At 45.1% G+C, this 26,213-nt stretch overlaps 2 protein-coding genes across 2 annotated transcripts in view; both read left to right on the top strand.

Annotated features, from left to right (window-relative positions):
* The first annotated feature begins 5,474 nt into the window (after window positions 1-5,474).
* Window positions 5,475-12,180, top strand: ier3ip1 (immediate early response 3 interacting protein 1). Its single transcript, XM_033033986.1, has 3 exons — window positions 5,475-5,689; window positions 10,875-10,976; window positions 11,852-12,180. Exons 1-3 carry the CDS (start codon window positions 5,599-5,601, stop codon window positions 11,905-11,907), a joined length of 249 nt encoding a protein of 82 aa, XP_032889877.1. The 5' UTR covers window positions 5,475-5,598; the 3' UTR covers window positions 11,908-12,180.
* A 7,199-nt stretch (window positions 12,181-19,379) lies between these two features.
* The window catches only part of hdhd2 (haloacid dehalogenase like hydrolase domain containing 2), a 32,870-nt gene continuing 26,036 nt past the window's right edge, over window positions 19,380-26,213 (top strand). Inside the window, exons 1-3 of the mRNA XM_033033974.1 lie at window positions 19,380-19,657; window positions 20,408-20,529; window positions 23,011-23,219. Of these exons, the coding sequence (XP_032889865.1) occupies window positions 20,429-20,529; window positions 23,011-23,219 (310 nt within the window). The 5' untranslated portion in view covers window positions 19,380-19,657; window positions 20,408-20,428. The remainder of the gene's footprint in view (window positions 19,658-20,407; window positions 20,530-23,010; window positions 23,220-26,213) is intronic.

Here is a 26,213-nt window from a genome sequence, read left to right on the forward strand (position 1 = left end):
ACCCATGAATGTGGTCAGACACAATTCCAATTCCAATTCTGTAAATTGGCTATTGCATGTTTGCCAACTATAATGCTTAGTAATTATAACCGCCTAATTATAACATTCATAGTGTAAAGACTCGCCCACTGCCTGCCAGTAACTGTAGCAGTGTGAACGTGTAATGACCTGCTTGCAAGATCTTGACCTGAATAATAAAGATGCTTGTGTTTCAACCTGTGTGAGTTTGAGATCTTTACATGGTGTCATAAGTAGGACGAATTCTCCGTTCTGAAAGTCTCGTTTGTTCCCACTGACCGCTTGCGCCGCCTCGCCGAACACACCGCCGCCGACAAAACTTCCCAACTGCTGACTTTCATCATCACAGGCGGATGGCCAAACAAACAATCTAACAATCCTGCTGATTTACGACTTTACTTCCTGGTGCGTGACGAACTAGTACTACAGGATGGAGTGATTGTTAAAGGTCACAAGACGGCCATCCCCTCATCCCTGCGAAACGAGTACTATGAGGAGATCCACGGTGGTCATCCAGGCGTGGAGGCTACCTTACAGCTTGCGAAATAAATGATTTAATGGCCCGGAATGACCAAGTACATTCGGGAACAAACAGAATCATGCATGATCTGTAACAGACAGGCACCGCACCAGGAAAACAACCCCTACAGTCGCAACCGGCTCCCCCTCTACCCTGGACATCGGTGGTTGCCGATATCTTTGACAGGCACGGGAAGCACTATCTCGTGTTAGTGGACTCGTACTCTAACTGGTTTGAAATTGACTTTCTGTTAACCATCTCCTCAGAGATAGTCGTCCAAAAGCTTAGGATCCATTTCGCTGCACATGGAATTCCAGCTCGTCTCCAGACTGACATCGGGACCCAGTTCACCAGTCAAAAGTTCAAAGACTTTGCAAAGTGGTGGAACTTTCAACATGTCACCAGCAGCCCAGAATATCCACAGTCCAATGGGCTTGCAGAGAGTGCTGTTCGGAGCGCCAAACAACTCATGGAGCGCTCCTATCTAGCTAAATCTGGTTACCTGGACCTGTTGTACCTGCAAAATATTGCTAGAGATAACATTCTAGGATCTCCAGCCCAGCGCCTGATGTCCCGCAGAACGCGACCTCCGTAGCCTGTCGCCCAAGATCAACTAAAACCTAAAGTTGTCACCCCCGCTGTAGTACAAGAACGCGTGGGTTGATGAGGCAGCTCCATACCGTACGAGGACCGGGCGGGTTAGCAAGCCACCTGTTAGATATGGTGATTCTGTTTATCCCCATTATTATTAGATGTGGCGATTTGCATTTAACATTTTATTTACTCGTTGCAGTAGTAATGCTTCATTTATACAAGAAGAGATGTAGATTGGCTATTGCATGTTTGCCAATTATAATGCTTAGTAATTATAACTCCGCATAATTATAACTTTCATAGTGTAAAGACTCGCCCACTGCCTGCTAGTAACTGTAGCAGTGAACGTGTAATGACCTGCTTGCAAGATCATGACCTGAATAATAAAGATGCTTGTGTTTCAACCTGTGTGAGATAGAGCTCTTTACAAATTCCATCATTAAATTCGCCAATGACACCACTATTGTTGGATGAATAACAGGTAATAATGAGTCAAAGTTTAGGAGGAAGATCAAAAATCTGATTGAATGGTGCCAGAACAACAACCTTGCTCTCAATGTGAGCAAGACCAAGGGGATGATTGTTGATTAGAGAAGGGGTTAGCCGAGCATCCATGAACCTGTCTTCACCGATGGGTTGGCGGTGAGGAGAGTCAACAAGTTCACATATTTGGACGTACATACCTCTGAACATCTGACCTGGGCCCAGCACATTGATGCAATCATAAAGAAAGCCTCTACTTCCTTGAAAGGTTGAGGAGAGTCAGTTTGTCAACAAATGCGCTCTTGAACTTCTACGGTTGTACAGTAGAGGGCATTTTGAATTGTGCATCATGACCTGGTTTGGCATCTCAAACACCCGGGAGCAAAGGAGATTACAAAAAGTGGTGACATCACCTGGTTCATCACAGGTGCAGATCTCCCCCACATAGAAGGGATCCGGTTGAGGCAGATGCAATAGGTGCATTTAAGAGACTATTAGATAGGCACATGGATATGCAAGGAATGGAGGGATATGGAATATGTGCAGGCAGATAAAAGTTGGTCTTGGCATCATATTCAGCACAGACATTGTGGGCTGAAGGGCCAGTTCCTGTGGTGTACTGTTCTATGATCTAAAAGGTAATATGAAAGGATGGACAGGTATTCTTGATTTACATTTGGGTATAGTAGGAGAAAGGTTTTGTGGTACTATTTTTTTAAAGATTAAAGAAGAATTAGTTAAAAAGATGGAGAGGAAAGAGTATGGAGGGAGATAAAGAGTTACTATTTCAAGTTTATGGACCTGGAAAATCCGAAAATTAGGTATTCAATTGGATTGGATGTCATCATGTTACCTTCCATCACTTTCCTGATGATTGAGAGCATTTTGGACAACTTTTACTGTCTATCTTTTTCACTTTTATCTGCTAGATTTTTTATAATGAACTAGACCAAGTGGGACCTGTTGGGCATCGGCGTTCACCCCAGGGGGGTGAGGGGGGTGCGAGGGGTATGGGGGGGGGGGGGGTGTTGGGGGGGCGATGAGAGTTCACCCCCCCCCCCCCGATCGGCTCTACCCACTCCCTGCCTTGTGGCCAATCACCAGGATCGTGGGGCAGCAACCTCATTACCGTTGGCAACGTCCCATTGTGATGTAATTGTGGCAGTCGGCAGATTGAGAGCCCATTGTGATTGGTGCAGTGTGAATGGCATTGTGACGTCATCACTGGAAGCTCCTGGAAAAAGGGCTGTCTGTGAGAAGGCCGTTTGGGCTTTTTTTTAAACTTTAATCATGAATAACTTTTGAAATATAGCATGAAATCTAAAGTGAACCTGATTACGGTGTGGAGAGGAATCAGAAGTTGAGGAGCAGCCCCTTCAGATATTAGTACAGTGGCAGCAACCTCGTTACCATTAGCAACATCCCATTGTGATGTCATTTGTAAATGAGATCCATTGTGATTGGACGTCTGTGAGATGGCATTGTGACATCATCACTGGAAGGTGCTGCAAGAGTCTGCCACTGAAAAGCAATTTTTTTTTCAAATTGGGCTTTTAATTAAACTTTAATCATGAATAACATTTGAAATATAGCATGAAATCTTAAGTGAAGCTGAGTACGGTGTGGGACCAAAATGCAACCAGAAGTTGAGGAGCAGCCCCTTCGGATAGTGGTAGAGGGGCCGCAACCTTGTTACCGTTGGCAATGTCCCATTGTGAAGTCATTGTGGGAGCTGGCAGCCAGCTTGAGAGCCCATTGTTACCGTTGGCAACGTCCCGTTGTGATGTCATTGTGGCTGTCGGCAGCCAGCTTGAGAGACCATTGTGATTGGTGCACTGTGAGAGGCATTGTTACATCATCACTGTGAGAAGGTTGGAAGCTGTCTGTGAGAAGGCAGTTTTGGCTGTTTTTTGAATTTCAAGGATCAATAACTTTGGAAATATAGGTGGGAATGCGACGGGAAGATGTTTATCGCCACCATGGGAGAAATGTGAGTAGGATGTGTGAAAATGAGAAGGCTGTGAACTAGCGTTTGGAAGAAAATAGGAAAACTAGTTTGACATATCGTGGGCACAAACAAGATGAAGACTTTTAGTTAGATAGAGATGAAAAAAAATTAAAATGGGGAAATATTTTGGAAGTTGCATATTTCCCGTAAATTCCAAATGTAGTAAGGGTATAAATTTAGTATGCTCAGTGTTATATGTTATATATGTGGAGTGTGCAAATCTTCTCATTTCTTGAGCAACCTCTCAGCATAAGCAGGCATCAACGATTAAACTCACCATTGTCATCAATGCGCCAGCATAGGCTTGGGTCTATTGAGAAAAATGTGCTTGAAGATGAAGACCTCCACCCAGGCATTGAATTCATGGTTAACTGTGCAGTAATGATCTGCACCCAGTCACATTGTCTTCTACGCTATTCTACCGAGCATGATTCACTGGAATTGAAGAACCGTCTCGACCCGAAACGTTGCCTATTTCCTCCGCTCCATAGATGCTGCCTCACCCGCTGAGTTTCTCCAGTATTTTTGTCGACCTTCGATTTTCCAGCATCTGCAGTTCCCTCTTCAACACTAGAATTAAATGATCATTGCACTCCATGGAGTTACTACCCAATTTTTAAAAAGATTATCCTTTGACAGTTATAGCTCCATGATCATTTCACTTTCTAATTTCCAACCTGATGGGAGGTCTCAGTACATGAACTTTGTCATGCAAATTGTACCTCTTCTTGTTTTTGGATTTTCCATTTTTTAATTGCCTCTCCTCTATTTCCCCTTTCAAATTGGGTATATTATGAGGTTTGAACAACCTTTACAGTTCCAGCACTGTTCTCAAGAGGCCCAATGCAATCTTTGAGAACCACACCTTATCTTCTATTGGGTCATGTGCAGTCTTCGGGACTCAATATCAAAATTTTGTTCTTTAGGTAACTCATTGAGGTATCTTTCTCTATGGATCTGAACTGATCATTTCTATCTATCATAATGTTGTTTGAGTTAATTTCTAGTCTGTTAGTAAACATGGAATGAGACACACCAGGTAAAAGACTGGTTTCGAAAACTTTTATATGGTGCTTTCCAAATACCTTTTGGCAATAATGAATACGCATTTACAGGATCTCCTGACCTATCCTGCTCCTCACATCCTCAAAGCTGTCTAATAAATTTGTAAATTACAATTTCAATTCATACAACTTATAATTTACTTTTTCCACACGTACAATCACGATGACTCTACTTAACAGTTTTGTTATTTTCCAAGGATACTTCCGTAAGATTGGATTCCAGCATATGTTTTGCTATTGACAGATGTTGGGGGAAATTGCAAATGTTTCGTTTTTTTTGCTTCTCTTGAATAAGGTCGACGCAATTTGTGTGCATCGTTGGTACACAAAATTGCTGGGGAAACTCAGCGGGTGCAGCAGCATCTATGGAGCGAAGGAAATAGGCGACGTTTCGGGCCGAAACCCTTCTTCAGACTTGTGTGCATCGTTGTCAGCTTCCCCTCATCCCACACTGAACCCCAGGATATTTCATGGATAGAGTGGATGTGGAGTGGATGTTTCCACTCGTGGGAGTCTAGAATTAGAGGTTCAGTTATTCCTTCAGCCCTTAATCCATGTCTCTCGTTTCCCTGTCCCCCGACTCTTAGTCTGAAGAAGGGCCTCAACCCCAAACCTCACCCATTCCTTCTCTCTGGAGATGCTGCCTGTCCCGCTGAGTTACTCCAGCATTTTGTGTCTGCCGTCAGTTTCTAGCTCGGATTGAATGGATAGTTGAACTGTACACTATGCTATAGGATCTTTGCTTTGCACGTCTCTGCGAGGTTTGTCCCAGGAGGCGTGGGTGGCGGGAAGAGGCGGAGTTGAGGTGCGGGCTGCGTCTGACGGTCGCCGGCTGCGCCTGTATTTTGACTTGGCCTTGGTGTAGCAGCGCTTTGTGGCTGTTTCGCCGTCGCCGTTGCCGTGCCGTCGCCATGGCGTTCACCCTGTACTCGCTGCTGCAGGCCGCGCTGCTGTGCGTCAACGCCGTCGCCGTGTTACACGAGGAGCGCTTCCTCAACAAGAGTGAGTGATGTACCCGGGCCCACTGCCGACACAAAATAACCTCAGCTCAACAACTGGCGCGGGAGCATATACCCGTCTTAAAGGGGAAGGCCTCCGACGTCACAATGAGGAGGCTTTAAATGGGCGAAAGCCCTGCCCTGGGTCTTCCCTTCCCTTTCATGTCATGTCATGTCATACCATGCCCTTACCTGCCCCTCTCCTCACTGCCCTTACCTGGGTCTTCCCTTTCATGTCATGTCATGTCATGCCCTTACCTGGGTCTTCCCTTCCATGTCATGCCCTTCCCTGCCCTGGGTCTTCCTTTCCCTGCCCTGACTCGGTCTTCCCTGCCCTGGGTCTGACCTGTGTCTTCCCTTCCCTGCCATCCTCTTCCCTACCCTGCCTACTTCCCTACCCTGCCTACTTCCCTACCCTGCCCAATTCCCTACCCCCTCCTCTCTCTCCATACTGGTAGTCATTCAACTTCATCCCATGGCAGCGAAGCCAGCTAACCTTTAATTTGTGGTGTTGATTACCTTTAATCCCTATTCCAGGACACCTAAACCAACTGGTTGATAGCCTGTCATCTCCATCCCAGGATATGGAGACCAGCTGCAGTGTTGGTAATCTGTCGTCTCCATCCCAGAGTATTGAGACCAATTGCAGTGTTGCTAACATTGTCTAAGTGGACTTTAACAAGGCCTATGACAAGGTCCAACATGGTTGGCTAGTCCAGAAGATTCGATTGCATGGAATCCAAAGTGAGCTAATCAATTGGTTTAGGTTTATTGACGTCATGTACACCATGCGCAAGTTGCATTTTACATGCTATCCAGTCAAAACATATAATTAGGAATAGGTTTAATTAGGCTAATTTGGTTTTAGGAAATAGATAAAGGTTTCAAAGATCTTTTATTGTCACGTGTACCAATTAAGGAACAATGATATTCAATTTACCATAGTCATACTAAAAAAAGCAACAAGCAACGCAACTACATAAAAGTTAACATAAACATCTACCGCAGCGGATTCCCCACATTCCTCGCTGTGATGGAAGGCAATAAAGTCTAATCTTCTTCCCTCTTTTTTGTCCCGCGGTCCGGGCAGTTGAACCATCCGTCGGGGCGATCGAAGCTCCCGCGTCAGGGCGATCGAAGCTCCTGCGGCTTGGAGCTCCCGAAGTCGGTCTCTAACTAGGGACCGCGAGCTCCACGATGTTAAAGTCCGCAGGCTCCCGCGGCTGGAGCTCCCAGGTCGATCCCTGGCAAAGGGATCGCCAGTTCCACATTGTTGGGGAATGGGTTCCTCGGGAGTTGGAACAGAGTTGAGCTGGAGTTAGCACTTCTTCTCCGCGCTGGCTGTATGTCTGGGGCTGCCACTGCTCCGGGCCGGTGTCCCATCAGTCCAGAGTCACCCCGGATATCTCTGGCCGCCCCTGGACAGGGATGGGACACACGGGAGGGGACGGTAGTGAGACTCCACTCACAAATCTGCCTCCTGGGGTTATGCAGGAGAGAGGTGCGTGGTTCGCCCCTGTATATTAACCCGGAAGCCCGAGTGAGAATGGAACCCATACACCCAGGCTGAGGGGGACCGGACCATGATTGTCAGTGCTGAGATTTCTGCATGGACCAGTGGAGAAGGGAGAAAATGTGTCGTTAACTCCAGTAGCAATTCAACAGTGCTTCCAGGGCCGGAGACCCGGTTTGATCCTGGCTACGGATGAAACACAGGTCTGTGTACACGCAGCAGCTCAGCTGCCGAAAATGTTTTTCTCGAGTGACCCATGACCTGGGCATGCGCAGTCAGAATACTGAACTCGATTATTATTGTAATTTGTATCGAGGTACAGTGAAAAGCTTTGGTTTGCATGCTATCCAATCAGATCAGATATACAATACATAAATACAATCACGTGAAACTCAAGTACAATAGATATGCAAAGAGCATGAGAATGCAGAATTTAGTTCTCAGCATTGTAGCACATCAGTTCCATAGACAAAGTCCAATGTCCCCACTCCGGGTAGAAGTGAATCGGGCAGTACCCTATCTTGTGGAAGGACATTTGGCTACACATATAAGAAGGAATGAACAACCAAACCTTTTTTGAACCAAGGAAGGTTAAAGGGTAACTGGAAGCTTTTTACAATGATTGGTATTTACAAATATTGGTAAACTGAAGTAAGAAAATCAATAAATAATCCAATAGGATGTTCAGAATAAAACTATTTGACCATAGAGAGGTGAGAATGATACAGGATGTGGTTGAAGGAGAGGCTGGGTGACCTGTGTGTACAAAAGTTTCGGAATTGCTTAACGTTAGAAGCAATAGTGAATATTCGGCTTGACCCCTACAACTCTCACCAACTTGTACAGATGTGCCATAGAAAGCGTTTTATCAGGATGCATCACAGCTTAGTTTGGGAACAGCTCTTTCCAAGACTGAAACAAATTGCAGTGAATTGTGGATGCAGTTCCAGACCATCACACAAACCAACCTCCCTTCCATTGACTCCATTTATATCTCACGTTGCCTCAGCAAGGTCGGCAGCATAATCAAGGATGAATCGCACCCTGACCACTCCCTCTTCTACCCGCTCCCATTAGGTATAGAAGTGTGAAAACGCACACCTCCAGATTCAGGGACAGTTTCTTCCCAGCAGTTATCAGGAAATATCCTACCAATACCGGAGAGCAGTCCTGAGCTACTATCTACCTCACTGGTGACCCTCGGAATATCTTTGATCTGATTTTACTGGCTTTACTTTGCACTAAACGTTATTCCCTTATCATGTATCTATACACTGTAAATGGCTCAATTGTAATTACCGTATTTCTCGGCGTCAAAGACGCTATTTTTCTACCCTAAAATAAGGCCCAAAAATGTACCTATGTCTTGGAGGCCGAAGGTTAGATTGTTAGTCAAGAAAGATAGACTTGGCTATCCCTCAGTACAGCAACATCAAGAACGATGTTGCTGTACTGAGGGATAGCCAAGTTTATCCCTCATTGCTGGCAGCTGATTGACATTCTCTGGCTGGGTGGCTAGGTCCAGTGGCTAGGGGGGGGGGGGGTTGAGTTCCTTTCCACGGTGTGTGAGGAGTCTGGCCCAGATCAGCACGGCCTGGGCTGTACAATGTAGCAAACTTGGCTGGGCCTAGAAGTAAAGTTGCGGGGACGGCTGAAGCGTTGAAAAGGAGGGGGTCGGGAATCATGCCAGCAACTCACTCAGTAGCTCGGGTGGTTGCGAGCGGCCGCCAAGACCGGACAGCGGAACAGCGGTGGTTGGCAGGTAGCTACTGGGCGGAAGGCTGGCTGCTCCGTCCCGAGCTCACTCTCTATCTCTCTCTCTCTCTCTCTCTCTCTCTCCCCTTTATGTGATCTCCCTGAGCCAGGAAGTCCCCATCCCTCAGATCTGAACCGCACAGTGCATTGTGGGACAGGCAAAGATGGAGGCTCCCCGGTCCTCATTGCCTCCTTGAAGGAGTTTCACATCTTCCTTTCTACTGACTAAACCAAACACTTGATCCTGTCCCGCCAGCCTTTTTTCAAAATTTAGCAACTCAAAATGGGGGGTGCGTCTTTGGCACAGGTGCGTCTTCATTGCCGGGAAATGTATTGTCTTTCCGCTGACTGGTTAGCACACAATAAAAGCTTTTCACTGTACCTCGGTACACCTGACAATAAACTAAACTGAATGAAATAGAATGCAAATCCCATTGGTCTAGTAGGCACAAAAACTGCAGAAGCTGGTTAACAAAAAAATATAATGTTCTTAAGTAACTCAGCAGATCAAACAGCATCTCTGGAAGGCAAGGATAGGTGACGTTTCGGATCTGGACACTTCTTCAGACCGTAGTAGGGGGAGAATGCTGGAAAAGAGGTGGGGATGGGGCAAAGCCTGACAAGTGATAGGTAGATATAGGTGAGGTGGGGGGTTATTTGCCGATTGGTGGACAAAGGACGGAGATGAAAATAAGCCGGGTGGCGCCGTCAGTGATGGCAGCCTCGCCAACAGTCTGCGTGCCTCTTCATCTTTTTTGTTATTTTTAGTGTGTATATCTTAAAAGTAAAAAGTTAAAAGTATATCTTAATATTATCTGGTTTGTTTTATGTGGGGGAGGGGGTTGGGGGAAACTTTTTTCAATCTCTTACCTTGCCGGAGATGCGATTTGTTTCCGGATCGTATCTCCGGTCGCTCTGCGGCATAACATGGAGCTGGCGGCCTTGCTGGAGACTGACTTTGAGCCCCACAGTGAAGCCGTGGACTTACCATCGGAGCCTGTGATGTCTTGCCTGGGATCAAAGCTCCAACAGCGGCCTGCAGATTTCAACATTGAGGAGCTCGCAGTCTCGGGTAGAGACTGATGTCGGGAAGCTCCAAGCCACACGAGGTTCGACCAGCCCCAATCTGAGATCTCCACAATGCGGGAGCTTGATCGCCCCGATGCGGAGGGCTCGGCCGCCGGCTGCGGGAGCCAAGATCGCCCCGACAACGGAAGGTTCATGTGCCCCGACCGTGGGAGAACAAAGAAGGGAAGAAGATTGAACATTTTTTGCCTTCCATCACAGTGAGGAATGTGGGGGAGTCGCTGTGGTGGATGTTCATGTTATAAATGTATTTGGGTGTCTTGTTGCTCTTTATTGGTATGGCAAATCAAATTCCTCGTATATTGCAAAACATACTTGGCTAATAAATTACTATTATGATTATGAAAAGGATGTAGGATAAGGAGAGGTGAAATGTGAAGCCAGAGGAAAAGATGTAGATGGAAGGGGAATTGGGAGGAGAGGGGGGCAGGGGAAGATAGTGGAAGATTATCTTATTTATCTCGGTTCGATTCAAACTCAGTTCCTGGTGTAACGGTTAATTAAACTTTTATTTTAGTGTCTCTTACAATCTATCCTGTGTTGGACTGGCTGTCCAGGAGATGCAACATACCAACTAATGAGGAGGTAGTTTGGGAGAATTTTCCTTCCTTTCTCGGCTCTGGGCAGCATTTTGGTATTTGTATTAACCAAGAAGCCAGCGCAGATATGTAAATCTATTAAACAAATGTAATAGAAGTTGACTAAATTAAAAACAAAAGTTCATATAATAATATTGTGGAAGACAAATCCCAGAATTACATTTTGGTGTGATAAAGTGACATGCTTATTTGAATATATGGTCATAACTAAATTTCAACTGACAATGTCTTTGTAGTTGGCTGGGGGGCAGACCAGAGTGTCGGTGGTTTTGGAGAAGAACCAGGCATTAAATCACAGCTCGTAAACCTGATCCGATCTGTACGCATGGTCATGAGATGTAAGTTTTACTGTTTTTTTAATTCCACTATTTCAAACTAGACGTTGGTCTTATTTTGTGCTAATTGCAGGTTGCAGCTTGATCTCTTGTACAAAACATTTTTCATTTGGGACTGTGGAGAAGCATGGTTATTGTCCAAGATGCAATACTCTGCATTGCCTTTTTTCTATCTAGTTTTTTTCCCCTGAAAGTAATGGATCCTTGGCACACACGTCACCAGATACTTAATAGTATTTTGCAACAAACACATTCTTTACATTTTAACCCATACCAGCTGAAGCTGATCTTATTTTGTCTTGATATCTGTATTTCTAGCAGAAATCATTAAACAACAGGAATGCATGCTGTTAGGAATGTGTGTCTATTCCTCTATTGAGTCCAAAGAAGTTTAGTTTAGTTTAGAGATACAGTACAGCGTGGAAACAGACCCTTCGGTCCACTGAGCCGCGCCGACCTGTGATCCCCGCACACCTGCCCTATCCTACACACCAACACAAGGGACCATTTACAATTTTCCCAAAGCCAATTAACCTACAAACCTGCCGTCTTTGGAGTGTGGGAGGAAACTGGAGCTCACGGAGAAAACCCACGCAGGTCACGGTGAGAACGTATAAACTCTGTACAGACAGCACCTGTAGTTAGGATCGAACCAGGGTCTCTGGCGCTGTGAGGCAGCAACTCTACCACTGTGCCACCGTGCTGCCCACACCCCACATGTAGTGGTATCCACATCCATTGAATTTGATATATTCATTATAAATGGGATCTCAGATCTTTCTTGACACAATTTCATATTCTGATTCATTATATTATTGGATTTATTATAATATGTTACCACAATCAATAATTAACTTTCCCTTGCTTCTTATTTCTAGTGCCATTAATGGTAGTGAATTCTGTAACAATCGTACTCTTGCTACTTTTCGGGTGAAGAATTGAAAAGGCATCAATATCATCTTCAGTGATGAGAAGAAAAAAGGTTTTCTACAGGAGTGGAGAGTTGTAACACTTCCTGATGTTTGACTCCATATTCTCAAAGATTCCATCAAATATATGCAAGCAAACTCATTTCATTATTTACTGCATTGTTTTATAGTCCACAAAAAAATAAAGAGATCAGTGACAAAAGATGTGTCGATATCCTATGCAAGCTGAACTATGGATCTTTACAAATTGTTTGAAATTAAATGCATTTTCAGTTCTTTTTGAGTTTCTGTAAAGTTGCTGCTTTTCTGTGCACATTTTTACATGTTTAGAGTAGGTTGATTATGTGTGGGAATGTAAACATGGGGAAATCTTATAGTTGTAGGATATTATATAAGCTGGAGTAGCGTGGAGTCTGTGTAACAGTGGAGTTACACAGAGCTGCTGTCAACAGGTCATTGCATTGAAATAATTGATTTATTTTCATTGATGCCAGATGTAAATTAAATAATACCTGTAAGAGCCAGTAAATAACGGCTGGGAGTGCATGAAGCACAAACGGTTGACACGCAGGAACGAGAAGCAAAGAAATGTTGCCCTCCAGCACAAGAGACGTGGAGCATAAATATAGGTCTGAAGATAATTCCTGGGAATAAGAAAAGGGGCAGGCCATTTAGGACTAAGATGAGGAAATGCCTTTTCACCCAGAGAGTTGTGAATCTGTGAAATTCTCTGCCATAGAAGGCAGTGGAGGCCAATTCACTGGATGTATTCAAGAGTCACGGGAAACACAAAATGCTGCAGCAACTCAGTGGGACAGGCAGCTTCTCTGGAGAGATGGAATGGATGACGTTTTCAGTTGAGACCCTTCTGCAGACAGAATCAAGGGATATGGGGAGAAAGCAGGAACGGGGCACTGATTTTGGATGATCAGGCACTGATTTTGGATGATCAGCCATGATCATATTGAATGGCGGCGCTGGTTCGAAGGGCCAAATAGCCTACTCCTGCACCTATTTACTATGTTTCTCTGACCCAAAATGTTGCCTGTGCATTTCCCTCCACAAATACTTCCTGGCCTGCTGAGTTCCTTCAGCACTTTGGCGTTTGCTCAAAACTCCAGTATCTGCAGACTTGTATCTATAAAAATAGAAGAGTGGTGATGCAACTTTGTAAGGCAGTTATGAGACCACACGCCAGGTGTACTGTGTACAGTTTGGTCTTCATTTTGGATGTAACACTTGCATTGGAGGCAAAGGTGAGAAGGTTTACTATGTTGAATTCATGGGATGAAGGCGTTGACACGAAGAGAACGGATCGACTTAACACTCATTTAATTTAAAGGATTGAGGATTAAAGGATTGAAACATAATATTATGAAAGGGGTCTCCCATAGTACATGTATTCAGAACTGGGGGTAGAATAAGGAAGGTAATGCAATTTAAGGAAAGTAAGCCAATTCAGTTTCAGTTTGGTTTATTGTCATGTATACCGAGGTACAGTGAAAGGCGTTTGTTACGTGTTAACCAGCCAACGGAAAGACTATACATGATTACAATCGAGCCATTCGCAGTGTACAGATACATGATAAGGGAATAACGTTTAGTGCAAGGTAAAGCCAGCAAAGTCCGATCAAAGATTGCCTGATAACAGTTGGGAGGACAATGTCCCTGAATCTAGAGATGTGCGTTTTAACACTTCTGTACCTTTTGCCCGATGGGAGAGGGGAGAAGAGGGAGTGGCCAGAGTGCGACTCGTCCTTGATTATACTGCTGGCCTTGCCGAGACAGCATGAGGTATAAATGGAGTCAATGGAAGGGAGGTTGGTTTGTGTGATGGTCTAGGCTGCGTCCACAATTCGCTGAAAAGTCATGATTCTTTATAATTCTTTACCCCAAACAGCTGTGGAAATTGAGTTATTCCAGGCAGTGATTAGCAAATATTTGACCTCAAAGGAGTCAATGGGTATTTGGAGAGCAGGAACGTTGTAGTGAGGACAAGAATGGTTCAGCTGTGATCTCATTGAATGGCAATGCTGGTTTTGGGTTATTCCTACTTTTCTTCTTAACAAAGCCAATAGAATTGTGTCTTATATAAATCTCATTTTAAAAGATAAATAATATTTCTGTTAAAACAATTATGGAGAATATTTAGGTTTCGTACTAAAATGATAACTGAATATGGAACCGATTCTGACCTGAGATAAGACATAACATGAGGCAATCTAATGAAGATCAGAGTGATAAAGGTATATTAATTTAGATATAATGTAGGATTGTGGGCTATATTTAAATTTTATTACAGAAATTTGGAAATCTTTGGCCACTGAAGATGTGCCTGATGACTGGAAGATTGGGAATTGTACCCCTTTTTCTAGAATTATTGAAAAACATTTTGAGGTGCAGGATGAATCTACACTTGGATAGGCTAGCATTACTCCAACCATGCCTTTATCAGGGGTTAAACCTAACCAATTTGTTCAAATTTTTTGAAGTAGTATCAAATTTGACTCAGAACTGCTGTAGCTTTGGGAGCAACAACAGCAGCAGGAGGAGATTAGCAAGAGATACGACTGATTGGCTCTAGCCCAAGTGGGAGGAGAGAAGTGAAAACAGTTTAAGTACAGGTCAAGGACAGGCAGACTTGACTCAGAACTGCTGTAGCTTTGGGAGCAACAACAGCAGCAGGAGGAGATTAGCAAGAGATACGACTGATTGGCTCTAGCCCAAGTGGGAGGAGAGAAGTGAGTCAGTGCTGGGAAAACAGTTGAAAACTGAGGAATTTGGTTTGTAAATTGGTAAATCAGGCAATTTATCAGTCAATTTAAGCAAGACTGCTCTTAGCGAGCGGCAGTGAGTGAGATGCCTTGTGAGGGAAGTGCCCTGTGAGTAAAGTGTGAGTCTTTGGCTCGAGAGTCTTCGGAGAGGAGACTACGCAAAACACTGCAGAGGGAGAGACGAAAGAAGGAGATGACAGGCAAGCTGATTCAGTGTGATGCTTGCAGTATGTGGGAGGTCAAGGACACCGCTGGTGCCTCTGGCTGCTACAAATGCGAAAAGTGCATCCAGGTAGAGCTCCTGAAGGGCCGTGTTGGGGAACTGGAGAAGCAAGTGGATGACCTCCGGTTCGTCCGAGAAACGGAGTCGTTCCTCGACAAGTCCTACAGTACGATTGTTACACCTAAGGTACTGGAAGAGAGAAGGTGGGAGACAGTGAGAACGGGAGGGAAGCATGGAATGCCAACGTCCCCGGGGGTTGTACCTCTTGTGAACAGGTTCACCCACTTAGAAGCTGTCGGGACAGAAGAGGTGTTTACACTGGGCGGCGGACTGGCTTGTGATGCGAATAGGGCTGTTGAGCCAAAACCAAAAAGGCCTAAGGCAGGCAACGCCATTGTAGTAGGAAACTCCATTGTGAGAGGTACGGACAGGGGTTTCTGCGGCAACAGACGGGATGCGAGGACGGTGTGCTGCCTTCCTGGTGCCAGGATCCAGGATGTCACGGACAGAGTGCAGAAAATCCTCAAGGGCGAAGGTGAACATCCGGAAGTGGTAGTGCATGTCGGCACAAACGATGTCGGAAAGAAGGGGATGAATATTCTGCAGCGTGACTTTAGAGAGCTCGGAAAAATGCTGAAAAGCAGGACCTCCAGGGTTGTTATCTCCGGTTTGCTTCCAGTTCCTCGTGCTGGCGAGAGCAGGAACAGGGAGATACGGGACCTGAACGTGTGGCTGAGGAACTGGTGCACGGGGCAGGGATTTAGATTCTTAGATCACTGGGATCTGTTTTGGGGTAAGGGGGAACTGTACAAAAGGGACGGATTGCATCTTAACAGGTGTGGGACCAGCATTCTGGCAGGCAGGTTTGCCACTGCTACACGGGTGGTTTTAAACTGAATAAGGGGGGTGGGGTGTCGAATGGGCTAGTGGAGGATGGAGTTAAAGGGAAAGGGTTTCTTAAATGTGTGAGCGTAGAGACAGAGGGGTGTAAAATGAGGGTAGAATCAATAGGTAGCAAGGTGAAAAGTAAAAGTGGCAGGCCGGAAAATCCAGGGCAAAAATCAAAAAGGGCCTCTTTTCAACAAAATTGTATAAGGGGTAAGAGTGTTGTAAAAACAAGCCTGAAGGCTTTGTGTCTCAATGCAAGGAGCATTCGTAATAAGGTGGATGAGTTGAATGTGCAGATAGCTATTAATGACTATGATATAGTTGGGATCACGGAGACATGGCTCCAGGGTGACCAAGGCTGGGAGCTGAACATCCAGGGATATTCAATATTCAGGAGGGATAGAGAGAAAGGAAAAGGAGGTGGGGTAGCGTTGCTGATTAGAGAGGAGATTAACGCAATGGAAAGGAAGGACATTAGTTTGCAGGATGTGGAATCGGTATGGGTAGAGCTGCGAAACACTAAGGGGCAGAAAACGCTGGTGGGTGTTGTGTACAGGCCACCTAACAGTAGTAGTGAAGTTGGAGATGGTATCAAACAGGAAATTAGAAATGCGTGCGACAAAGGCAAAACCGTTATAATGGGTGACTTCAATCTACATATAGATTGGGTGAATCAAATTGGCAGGGGTGCTGAGGAAGAGGATTTTTTGGAATGTATGCGGGATAGTTATCTAAATCAACATGTAGAGGAACCAACGAGAGAGCAGGCTATTTTAGACTGGGTATTGAGTAATGAGGAAGGGTTAGTTAGCAGTCTTGTTGTACGTGCCCCCTTGGGCAAGAGTGACCATAATATGGTTGAGTTCTTCATTAGGATGGAGAGTGACATTGTTAATTCAGAAACAATGGTTCTGAACTTAAAGAAAGGTAACTTTGAGGGTATGAGACGTGAATTGGCCAAGATTGACTGGCAATTAATTCTAAAAGGGTTGACGGTGGATATGCAATGGAAGACATTTAAAGACTGCATGGATGAACTACAAAAATTGTTCATCCCAGTTTGGCAAAAGAATAAATCAGGGAAGGTAGTGCATCCGTGGATAACAGGGGAAATCAGGGATAGTATCAAAGCGAAGGATGATGCGTACAAATTAGCCAGAAAAAGCAGCATACCGGAGGACTGGGAGAAATTCAGAGACCAGCAGAGGAGGACAAAGGGCTTAATTAGGAAAGGAAAAATAGATTATGAAAGAAAACTGGCAGGGAACATAAAAACTGACTGCAAAAGTTTTTATAGATATGTGAAAAGAAAGAGATTAGTTAAAACAAATGTAGGTCCCTTGCAGTCAGAAACGGGTGAGTTGATCATGGGGAACAAGGATATGGCGGACCAATTGAATAACTACTTTGGTTCCGTCTTCACTAAGGAAGACATCTGCCGGAAATAGCAGGGGACCGCGGGTCAAAGGAGTTGGAGGAATTGAGTGAAATCCAGGTTAGCCGGGAAGTGGTGTTGGGTAAATTAAATGGATTAAAGGCCGATAAATCCCCAGGGCCAGATAGGCTGCATCCCAGAGTACTTAAGGAAGTAGCTCCAGAAATAGTGGATGCATTAGTAATAATCTTTCAAAACTCTTTAGATTCTGGAGTAGTTCCTGAGGATTGGCGGGTAGCAAACGTAACCCCACTTTTTAAGAAGGGAGGGAGAGAGAAAACGGGGAATTACAGACCAGTTAGTCTAACATCGGTAGTGGGGAAACTGCTAGAGTCAGTTATTAAAGATGGGATAGCAGCACATTTGGAAAGTGGTGAAATCATTGGACAAAGTCAGCATGGATTTACAAAAGGTAAATCATGTCTGACGAATCTTATAGAATTTTTCGAGGATGTAACTAGTAGCGTGGATAGGGGAGAACCAGTGGATGTGGTGTATCTGGACTTCCAGAAGGCTTTCGACAAGGTCCCACATAAGAGATTAGTTTACAAACTTAAAGCACACGGCATTGGGGGTTCAGTATTGATGTGGATAGAGAACTGGCTGGCAAACAGGAAGCAAAGAGTAGGAGTAAACGGGTCCTTTTCACAATGGCAGGCAGTGACTAGTGGGGTACTGCAAGGCTCAGTGCTGGGACCCCAGCTATTTACAATATATATTAATGATCTGGATGAGGGAATTGAAGGCAATATCTCCAAGTTTGCGGATGACACTAAGCTGGGGGGCAGTGTTAGCTGTGAGGAGGATGCTAGGAGACTGCAAGGTGACTTGGATAGGCTGGGTGAGTGGGCAAATGTTTGGCAGATGCAGTATAATGTGGATAAATGTGAGGTTATCCATTTTGGTGGCAAAAACAGGAAAGCAGACTATTATCTAAATGGTGGCCGACTAGGAAAAGGGGAGATGCAGCGAGACCTGGGTGTCATGGTACACCAGTCATTGAAAGTGGGCATGCAGGTGCAGCAGGCAGTGAAGAAAGCGAATGGTATGTTAGCTTTCATAGCAAAAGGATTTGAGTATAGGAGCAGGGAGGTTCTACTGCAGTTGTACAGGGTCTTGGTGAGACCACACCTGGAGTATTGCGTACAGTTTTGGTCTCCAAATCTGAGGAAGGACATTATTGCCATAGAGGGAGTGCAGAGAAGGTTCACCAGACTGATTCCTGGGATGTCAGGACTGTCTTATGAAGAAAGACTGGATAGACTTGGTTTATACTCTCTAGAATTTAGGAGATTGAGAGGGGATCTTATAGAAACTTACAAAATTCTTAAGGGGTTGGACAGGCTAGATGCAGGAAGATTGCTCCCGATGTTGGGGAAGTCCAGGACAAGGGGTCACAGCTTAAGGATAAGGGGGAAATCCTTTAAAACCGAGATGAGAAGAACTTTTTTCACACAGAGTGGTGAATCTCTGGAACTCCCTGCCACAGAGGGTAGTCGAGGCCAGTTCATTGGCTATATTTAAGAGGGAGTTAGATGTGGCCCTTGTGGCTAAGGGGATCAGAGGGTATGGAGAGAAGGCAGGTACGGGATACTGAGTTGGATGATCAGCCATGATCATATTGAATGGCTGTGCAGGCTCGAAGGGCCGAATGGCCTACTCCTGCATCTAGTTTCTATGTTTCTATATTGAGGGTATATATTGATGCAGAGATTGACCAGCACGTTGCCTGGGCTGGAATATTTTCAATTACAAGTTTGAATTAGGTTTGTTTCCCTTTGCGCAAAGGAAGTTGGAGTATTTTATTGTTAAAAAGGAGGGAGGGGAAGTTGTTCCAAGTCACAAATCGCATGTACAGCTTCAAGAATCGGAAGGGTCTAGACACAAAACATCACCTCAACATCAACCAGAGCCAGAACATATTCTTCACAAATGCTGCCAGACTCGCTGATGTTCTTACTTTGTAAACCAACATCTGCAGTCTCATGTGTCTATGAATTACTCCAGCATTTGTGTCGTTTTGTAAACCAACAACTGAAGTTTGTGTCTAGTAAAACCAACATCTGCAGTTCCTTGTGTCTACAAGTTACTCCAACGCTTTGTGTCTTTTTCCGTTGTGAACCAGCACCTGCAGTTCCCAGTCCTCCCGCCTGAGGTCAGCCAGTGAGTCAGTCTTTGGTCGCCAGCGTGGGCTCAGGTTGACTCCTCCATTGCTCCACGTTCACGCCGAGGACGAGCCTCGGGCTGGCGGGCGGACGGTGACGCAGGCGGGGAGCGCGGAGTCACAATAAACCGCCACGTCGAGCTTTTAAACAACACCAGTCACGCGGACAATTGAAGTTCGGTTGGAGGGGAAGAAGCCGAGTTATAAATAGAGCAAGAAGCGTCTGCGGCAGGTTGGTTGCGTGAGTGACGCGGCGGGCGTGACGTCATCGGTTAGTGCTTGGGGGGGGGGGGGGCTGCGTCTCTGCGCTGTGATTGGTCGCCGGGGGGAGGGGCCTGCGTCTCTGCGCTGTGATTGGTCGCCGGGGGGGCTGCGTCTCTGCGCTGTGATTGGTCGCCGGGGGGGGCTGCGTCTGCGCTGTGATTGGTCGCCGGGGGGGGGGGCTGCGTCTCTGCGCTGTGATTGGTCGCCGGGGGGGGGGGCTGCGTCTCTGCGCTGTGATTGGTCGCCGGGGGGGGGCTGCGTCTCTGCGCTGTGATTGGTCGCGGGGGGGGGGAGGCCAAGCGGCCCATCAGCTCCATGCTGCCCCACACGTCATGATGTCCATACTGATCCATCACCACCATACTGACCCATCATGTCCATGTCGCCTCGTCAATAGGTTTTGTTCTGTGCTATCTGAAATGGAGATTTAAAAATCAATTAATTCCTTGTACTTACAACTACTTCTTTATTAAGATTCATACATTGTGGAAACAGACCTTAAGGGGTCAAATTCCAGACACTCCTTTCCTAACACACTTTAAGGAGCATTGTGCAGTGATTCAAGGGGAGGGCCCTATGTAACCTTTGTCAGGACAACTCAGGAGGAGAAATTAAATACAGCCTTATCAGCTGCACCCATTGCTCAAGAACAAATACATGTATTTCTGACATTATGAGTGCATGAGATGGTGATTAATTGTCCTCCACCACATTAATTCCATATTAATTTTATTTTTGTTTGGGCTTGTGCTAATAGATTACTCCCTATCAGTGGAGAATGTCAACTCGACGAATATTAAAGGCCGTACTAATAGACCTCAGTGGAACGCTGCACATTGAAGAATCAGCTGTGTCTGGTGCCCAGGAGGCACTGCAAAAGTAAGAAAATCTAAATGTATTGGTCTCTGTCATGGTAACTGGCGTCATATTTATATGTATCACATGAAACTAGGAGTCAGAAAGGTCAGAGGATACATGTTGCCAGGATGTAAAGGAATGGCAGATGAATAAACCAAAACATTTATGTTCAGTGTGCTTGAAGTGTGCTTATTACATTCGGATCCAGGTGAGGATCTGGTATTGGCGACGAGGATGAACTAGTAATTGTTTGTTCAACTTTTGTAGCAGATATGGCATTTAACAAAGCAGCTGGAATTAGAAGTTTGAATTCATTCAACCTGAATGGGGAGGCGAGTGTTGCGAGCGCAAGGTTTGAGGCATGGCTAGAGGAATTCAACTCCCACCTGTTTTTGTTGTTTCCAATGTCGTTATTATTTATTTGTTACGTTGGAGCTCCACTCGGGCAGTGCGCCTGAAATTTTGTTGTATGTATTTACAATGACAATAAAGTGTATTATTATTATTATTATTATGTATTATTATTATTCATGTCCCTGTGTAAATGCCTCTTAAATGCCACTATCGTACCTGCTTCCACCAAACCCCCCAGCAGCACGTTCCAGGCACCCACCAATCTGTGTAAAACTAAAACCTGTCTTGCAAATCTCCTTTAAACTTTCTCCCTCTCACGTTAACGCCGTGCCTAGGGTATTACATTTCTACCCTGGGGAAAATAATCTTGCCATCTAACCTATCTATGGCTCTCATAATTTAATAAATTTATATAAGAGTAGACCGAGTTGGACCCGTTGGGTCCCGTCCCCTCGACGCGCAATTGCGGGGGGGGGGGGGGGGGGGGGGCGGTCTGCGGCATCACACACACACTAACCACCCCTCACACACACCCACACACACACTAACTACCCTCCCCCACACACACTAACCACCCCCCTTGATATTATATTAATATTATTTATTGGCTCCTTTTATCCCATCCCCGCCCTATCCACTGATAGCCCCCAACTCGCAGGCGCGTCTAGAGGGGGGGGGGGTAGAGAGGGAGAGAGAGGGCAGAGAGTTAGGGGGCAGAGACAGAGAGAGTGGGGCAGAGACAGAGAGAGAGGGGTAGAGAGAGAGAGAGGGGCAGAGAGAGAGGGAGGGGGCGGGGTGAGAGAGGAGGGAGAGAGTGGGAGAGGAAGGGGGAGAGGAGGGGGGAGAGGGAGGGTAGAGAAAGTGAGGAGAGGAGGGGGGAGAGGAAGGGGGGAGAGGAGGGGGGCAGAGAGAGGAGAGGAGGGGGGAGAGAGGAAGGGGGGGTGAGCTCGCAGCTCGTGGCTGGGCAGTTCACAGCTCGCGGGGGGGACGTCACTCGCAGCGTGCATATCGAAGACGGCAGCACGCAGAGCCATTGTGACGTCATCAGCCAAAGCCGCTTTATTTTCAAAGTTATTTCAGATTCTTGAACATTTTGATTAATAACTCGAGAAATAATGCATGAAATTTTCAGATAAGGCGATTTTTGACTTCGCGGCATAAATCTCTATCGGAATTTGTAAAAATGTCACCGTTAGCGCATCGTTTTTGCGAGAAGATGTGATCACACACAAATAAATTCACACACATACATACACATTCTGTATGTATGACGCACTTTTATACATTTTGGTCTAATTTTCCCAACTCTTCTCTCATAACTTCACTGTTGTCTTTGTTTAAACTTAGCCCTAGTTTTGCAGTAAAATCCATCACTTTCAAAGTCATTGCCAAATTCTATCTTATTGTGGTCACTTTCCCTTAAAGCTGCTGTAGTTGGAGATGCTTCTTACACACATGGTTTTGTAGAAAACTGGAAGCACCCATGACCTTCCAAATGGTGCAGCAATTGCAGCTCACTTGTCTCAGCTCTTCTATTCTGCTTCATACTAACCTATTAAAGTGTCAGAAAAGAATTGCTGCCCACGGACCCGAATTACACTCTGTTGAACTCTGTTAAGGGATATTTGGACAGCTACATGGATAGGAAACGATATGGGTCAAATGCAGGCAATTGGGACTAGCCTAGATGTGCATCTTGTTCAGCATGAATGAATTGGGCCGAAAGGCCTGTTCATGCTGTACAACTATATCAGAATAGCTAATGTTAGGATTGTCACCTTGCAGACCCTTTCAATCAGACACCGCATTTTGAAGACCATACACCTCTGACGACCACAGTGTATGTTGTGGTTTCTGGAATCACTTTTATTTCAGTTCCCAAGCAAAACTGGATTAATTAATTGTTTAAAAAATGCTCTTTTATTGAACCCACGCTAGATTATAAAAAATAGAAAAATTCCAGTTGTTTCTCCAGATTTGGGTTATAGTGCTATTAGTTTGTATTTAAAGCTGAAATAATGTGATTTCCACATTAGGTAAGTATGCACATATACAGTTCTGTTACAAATGCTTTAATACAGAAGCACTTCTCTGCAAATAATCGACAAGAGGTGCTAACATGTATTTTGTACAATTTGACATGCTTAGGTTACGCAGTTCTCCTGTAGCTGTGAAGTTTGTGACCAACACCACCAAGGAATGTAAACGAACTCTGTTTGAACGGTTGCAGAAACTCAGCTTTGATATCCACGAGGATGAGATTTTCACATCTTTAACTGCGGCCAGGAACTTTGTTGAGCAGAAACAGGTCAGACCTTTACTATTGGTAGACAACAGTGCACTTGAAGATTTTGAAGGTAAGCTGTCTTTTGAATGGGTGGTGCAATGAGCCAAACACCATTTACTTCTAAGGTCCTTTTACCTCTGAAGCTGGGTTACAATTCAATCTACAATTCTGAAGTTGCAATCAATGATCTTGAATCAGATTTTGAGAATTTATTCATTGCAGAATTTGAGAACATGCAGTAATATAAGCTGATTTGTTCTGTAGTACCAAATGAGTCATATGTGGTCAATCTTGTGATTGATAATGATTTGAATTAACTACTTGTTTATGTGAAAAGATCACACAGCATTATTGAAGAAGTGAAAAGTAGCTGTTCCAGAATGCAGAGAATCCTTTCTTCTACAAACAAATTTTCAAGGAACAGGTCACTTATTTCATTGCTATTTCGAGGACATGGCTGAGAACAAATTGAGTACTATCTTGCACCGCACAGCAACATTGATAAGGTTCCTCATGGTACCTGGAAGGTTAGATTGCATGGGATCCAGGGAGAGCTAGCGTGATAGAGAACTGGCTTCACAGAGGGAAGCAGAGGATGATGGTGGAAGGTCATTTTTCAAACTAGAGGCATGTGACTAGTGGTGTGCCGCAGGGACCAGTGCTGGGCCCATTGCTGTTTCTAGTTTATATCAATGGTAAGAAAAAATAGGGGAATCAAGAACCAGAGGGACATAGCTTTAAGGAGAAAGACAATAGACAATAGGTGCAGGAGTAGGCCATTCGGCCCTTCGAGCCAGCACCGCCATTCACTGTGATCATGGCTGAACATCCACAATCAGTACCCCGTTTCTGCTTTTTCCCCATATTCCCTGACTTCGCTAACTTTAAGAGCTCTATCCAACTCTCTCTTGAAAGCCTGCAGAGAATTGGCCTTGACGCTGCCACCGGAGCACCGTCCCAGCCCCGAGCGGGGCCACTGCCACTGGAATGCCGGAAACCACTGTGCCCCCTGGTTTTGGACTCCCCCCAACATCAGGAACATGTTTCCTGCGTTTAGCGTGTCCAAAACCTTAATAATCCTATATGTTTCAATAAGACCTCCTCGCATCCTTCTAAATTCCAGAGTATACAAGCCCAGCCACTCCATTCTATCAACATATGACAGTCCCGCCTCCCCTCGTGAACCTCCCTCAAAAGCAAGAATGTCCTTCCTCAAATTTGGAGACCAAAACTCAACACCTCTTGTTATGAAGGCCAACATGCCATTCGATTATTTCACTGCCTGCTGTACCTGCAAGCTTACTTTCAGTGACTGATGAACAAGGACCCCCAGATCTCGTTGTACTTCCCCTTTTCCCATCTTGATACCATTCAGATAATAATCTGCCTTCCTGTTTTTGCCACCAAAGTGGATAACCTCACATTTATCCACATGAAACTGCATCTGCCATTCATCTGTCCATTCACCCAACATGTCCAAGTCACCCAGCATCCTCATAGCATCCTCCTCACAGTTTACACTGCCACCCAGCTTTGTGTCATCTGCAAATTTGCTAATATTACTTTGAATCCCTTCATCTAAATCATTAATGTATATTGCAAATAGCTGCGGTCCAAGCACCGAGCCTTGCGGTACCCCACTAGTCACTGCCTGCCATTCTGAAAGGGACCCGTTAATCCCAACTCTTTGTTTCCTGTCTGCCAACCAATTTTCTTTCCATGTCAGTACCCTACCCCCAATACCATATGCTCTAATTTTGCCCACTAATCTCCTATGTGGGACCTTATCAAATGCTTTCTGAAAGTCCAGGTACACTACATTCACTGGCTCTCCATTGTCCATTTTCCTAGTTACATCCTCAAAAAATTCCAGAAGATTAGTCAAGCATGATTTCCCCTTCGTAAATCCATACTGACTTGGATCAATCTTGCTACTGCTATCCAAATGTGCTGCTATTTCATCTTTAATAATTGACTCCAGCATCTTCCCCATCACCAATGTCAGGCTAACTGGTCTATAATTCCCTGTTTTCTCTCTCCTGCCTTTCTTAAAAAGTGGGATAACATTAGCTACTCTCCAATCCACAGGAACTGATCCTGAGTCTATAGAACATTGGAAAATTATCACCAATGCATCCACGATTTCTCGAGCCACTTCCTTATGTACCCTGGGATGCAGACCACCAGGCCCCAGGAATTTATCAGCCTTCAGTCCCATCAGTCTACCCAACACCATTTCCTGCCGAATGTGAATTTCCTTCAGTTCCTCCGTCACCCCAGAACCTCTGGACACTGGTACATCAGGGAGATTGTTTGTGTCTTCCTTAGTGAAGACGGATCCAAAGTACCTGTTCAACTCATCTGCCATTTCAATGTTCCCCATAATAAATTCACCTGTTTCAGTCTTCAAGGCTCCAACTTTGGTCTTAACTATTTTTTTCTTCTTCAAATACTTAAAGAAGCTTTTACTATCCTCCTTTATATTCTTGGCTAGCTTACCTTCGTACCTCATGTATTCCCCCAGTGTTGCATTTTTAGTTATCTTCTGTTGCTCTTTAAAAGTTTCCCAATCCTCTGGCTTCCTGCTCCTCTTTGTTGTGTTATACCACTTCTCTTTTATTTTTATTCCCTTGTCAGCCACCCAGATTGGTCTCTTCTCCTGTCAGTCAATGCCATGGCCGGGATGGCAGACAGGAAACAAAGAGTAGGGATTAACGGGTCCCTTTCAGAATGGCAGGCAGTGACTAGTGGGGTACCGCAAGGCTCGCTGCTGGGACCGCAGCTATTTACAATATACATCAATGATTTGGATAAAGAGATTCAAAGTAACATTAGCAAATTTGCAGATGACACAAAGCTGGGTGGCAGTGTGAACTGTAAGGAGGATGCTATGAGAATGCAGGGTGACTTGGACAGGTTGGGGGAATGGGCAGATGCATGGCAGATGAAGTTTAATGCGGATAAATGTGAGGTTATCCACTTTGGTAGCAAAAACAGGAAGGCAGATTACTATCTAAATGGTGTCAAGTTGGGAAAAGAAAAAGTGCAACGGGATCTGGGGGTC

Source organism: Amblyraja radiata, chromosome 1 (assembly GCF_010909765.2).
Source record: "Amblyraja radiata isolate CabotCenter1 chromosome 1, sAmbRad1.1.pri, whole genome shotgun sequence".
Taxonomy (NCBI): domain Eukaryota; kingdom Metazoa; phylum Chordata; class Chondrichthyes; order Rajiformes; family Rajidae; genus Amblyraja; species Amblyraja radiata.

Coding starts and splice junctions, on each gene's coding strand:
- ier3ip1 (XM_033033986.1), top strand. CDS start 5,599: ATGGCGTTCACCCTGTACTCGCTGCTGCAGGCCGCGCTGCTGTGCGTC. Junction 5,690..10,874: donor GGAGCGCTTCCTCAACAAGA/GTGAGTGATGTA, acceptor ATGTCTTTGTAG/TTGGCTGGGGGGCAGACCAG. Junction 10,977..11,851: donor TGTACGCATGGTCATGAGAT/GTAAGTTTTACT, acceptor TCTTATTTCTAG/TGCCATTAATGGTAGTGAAT.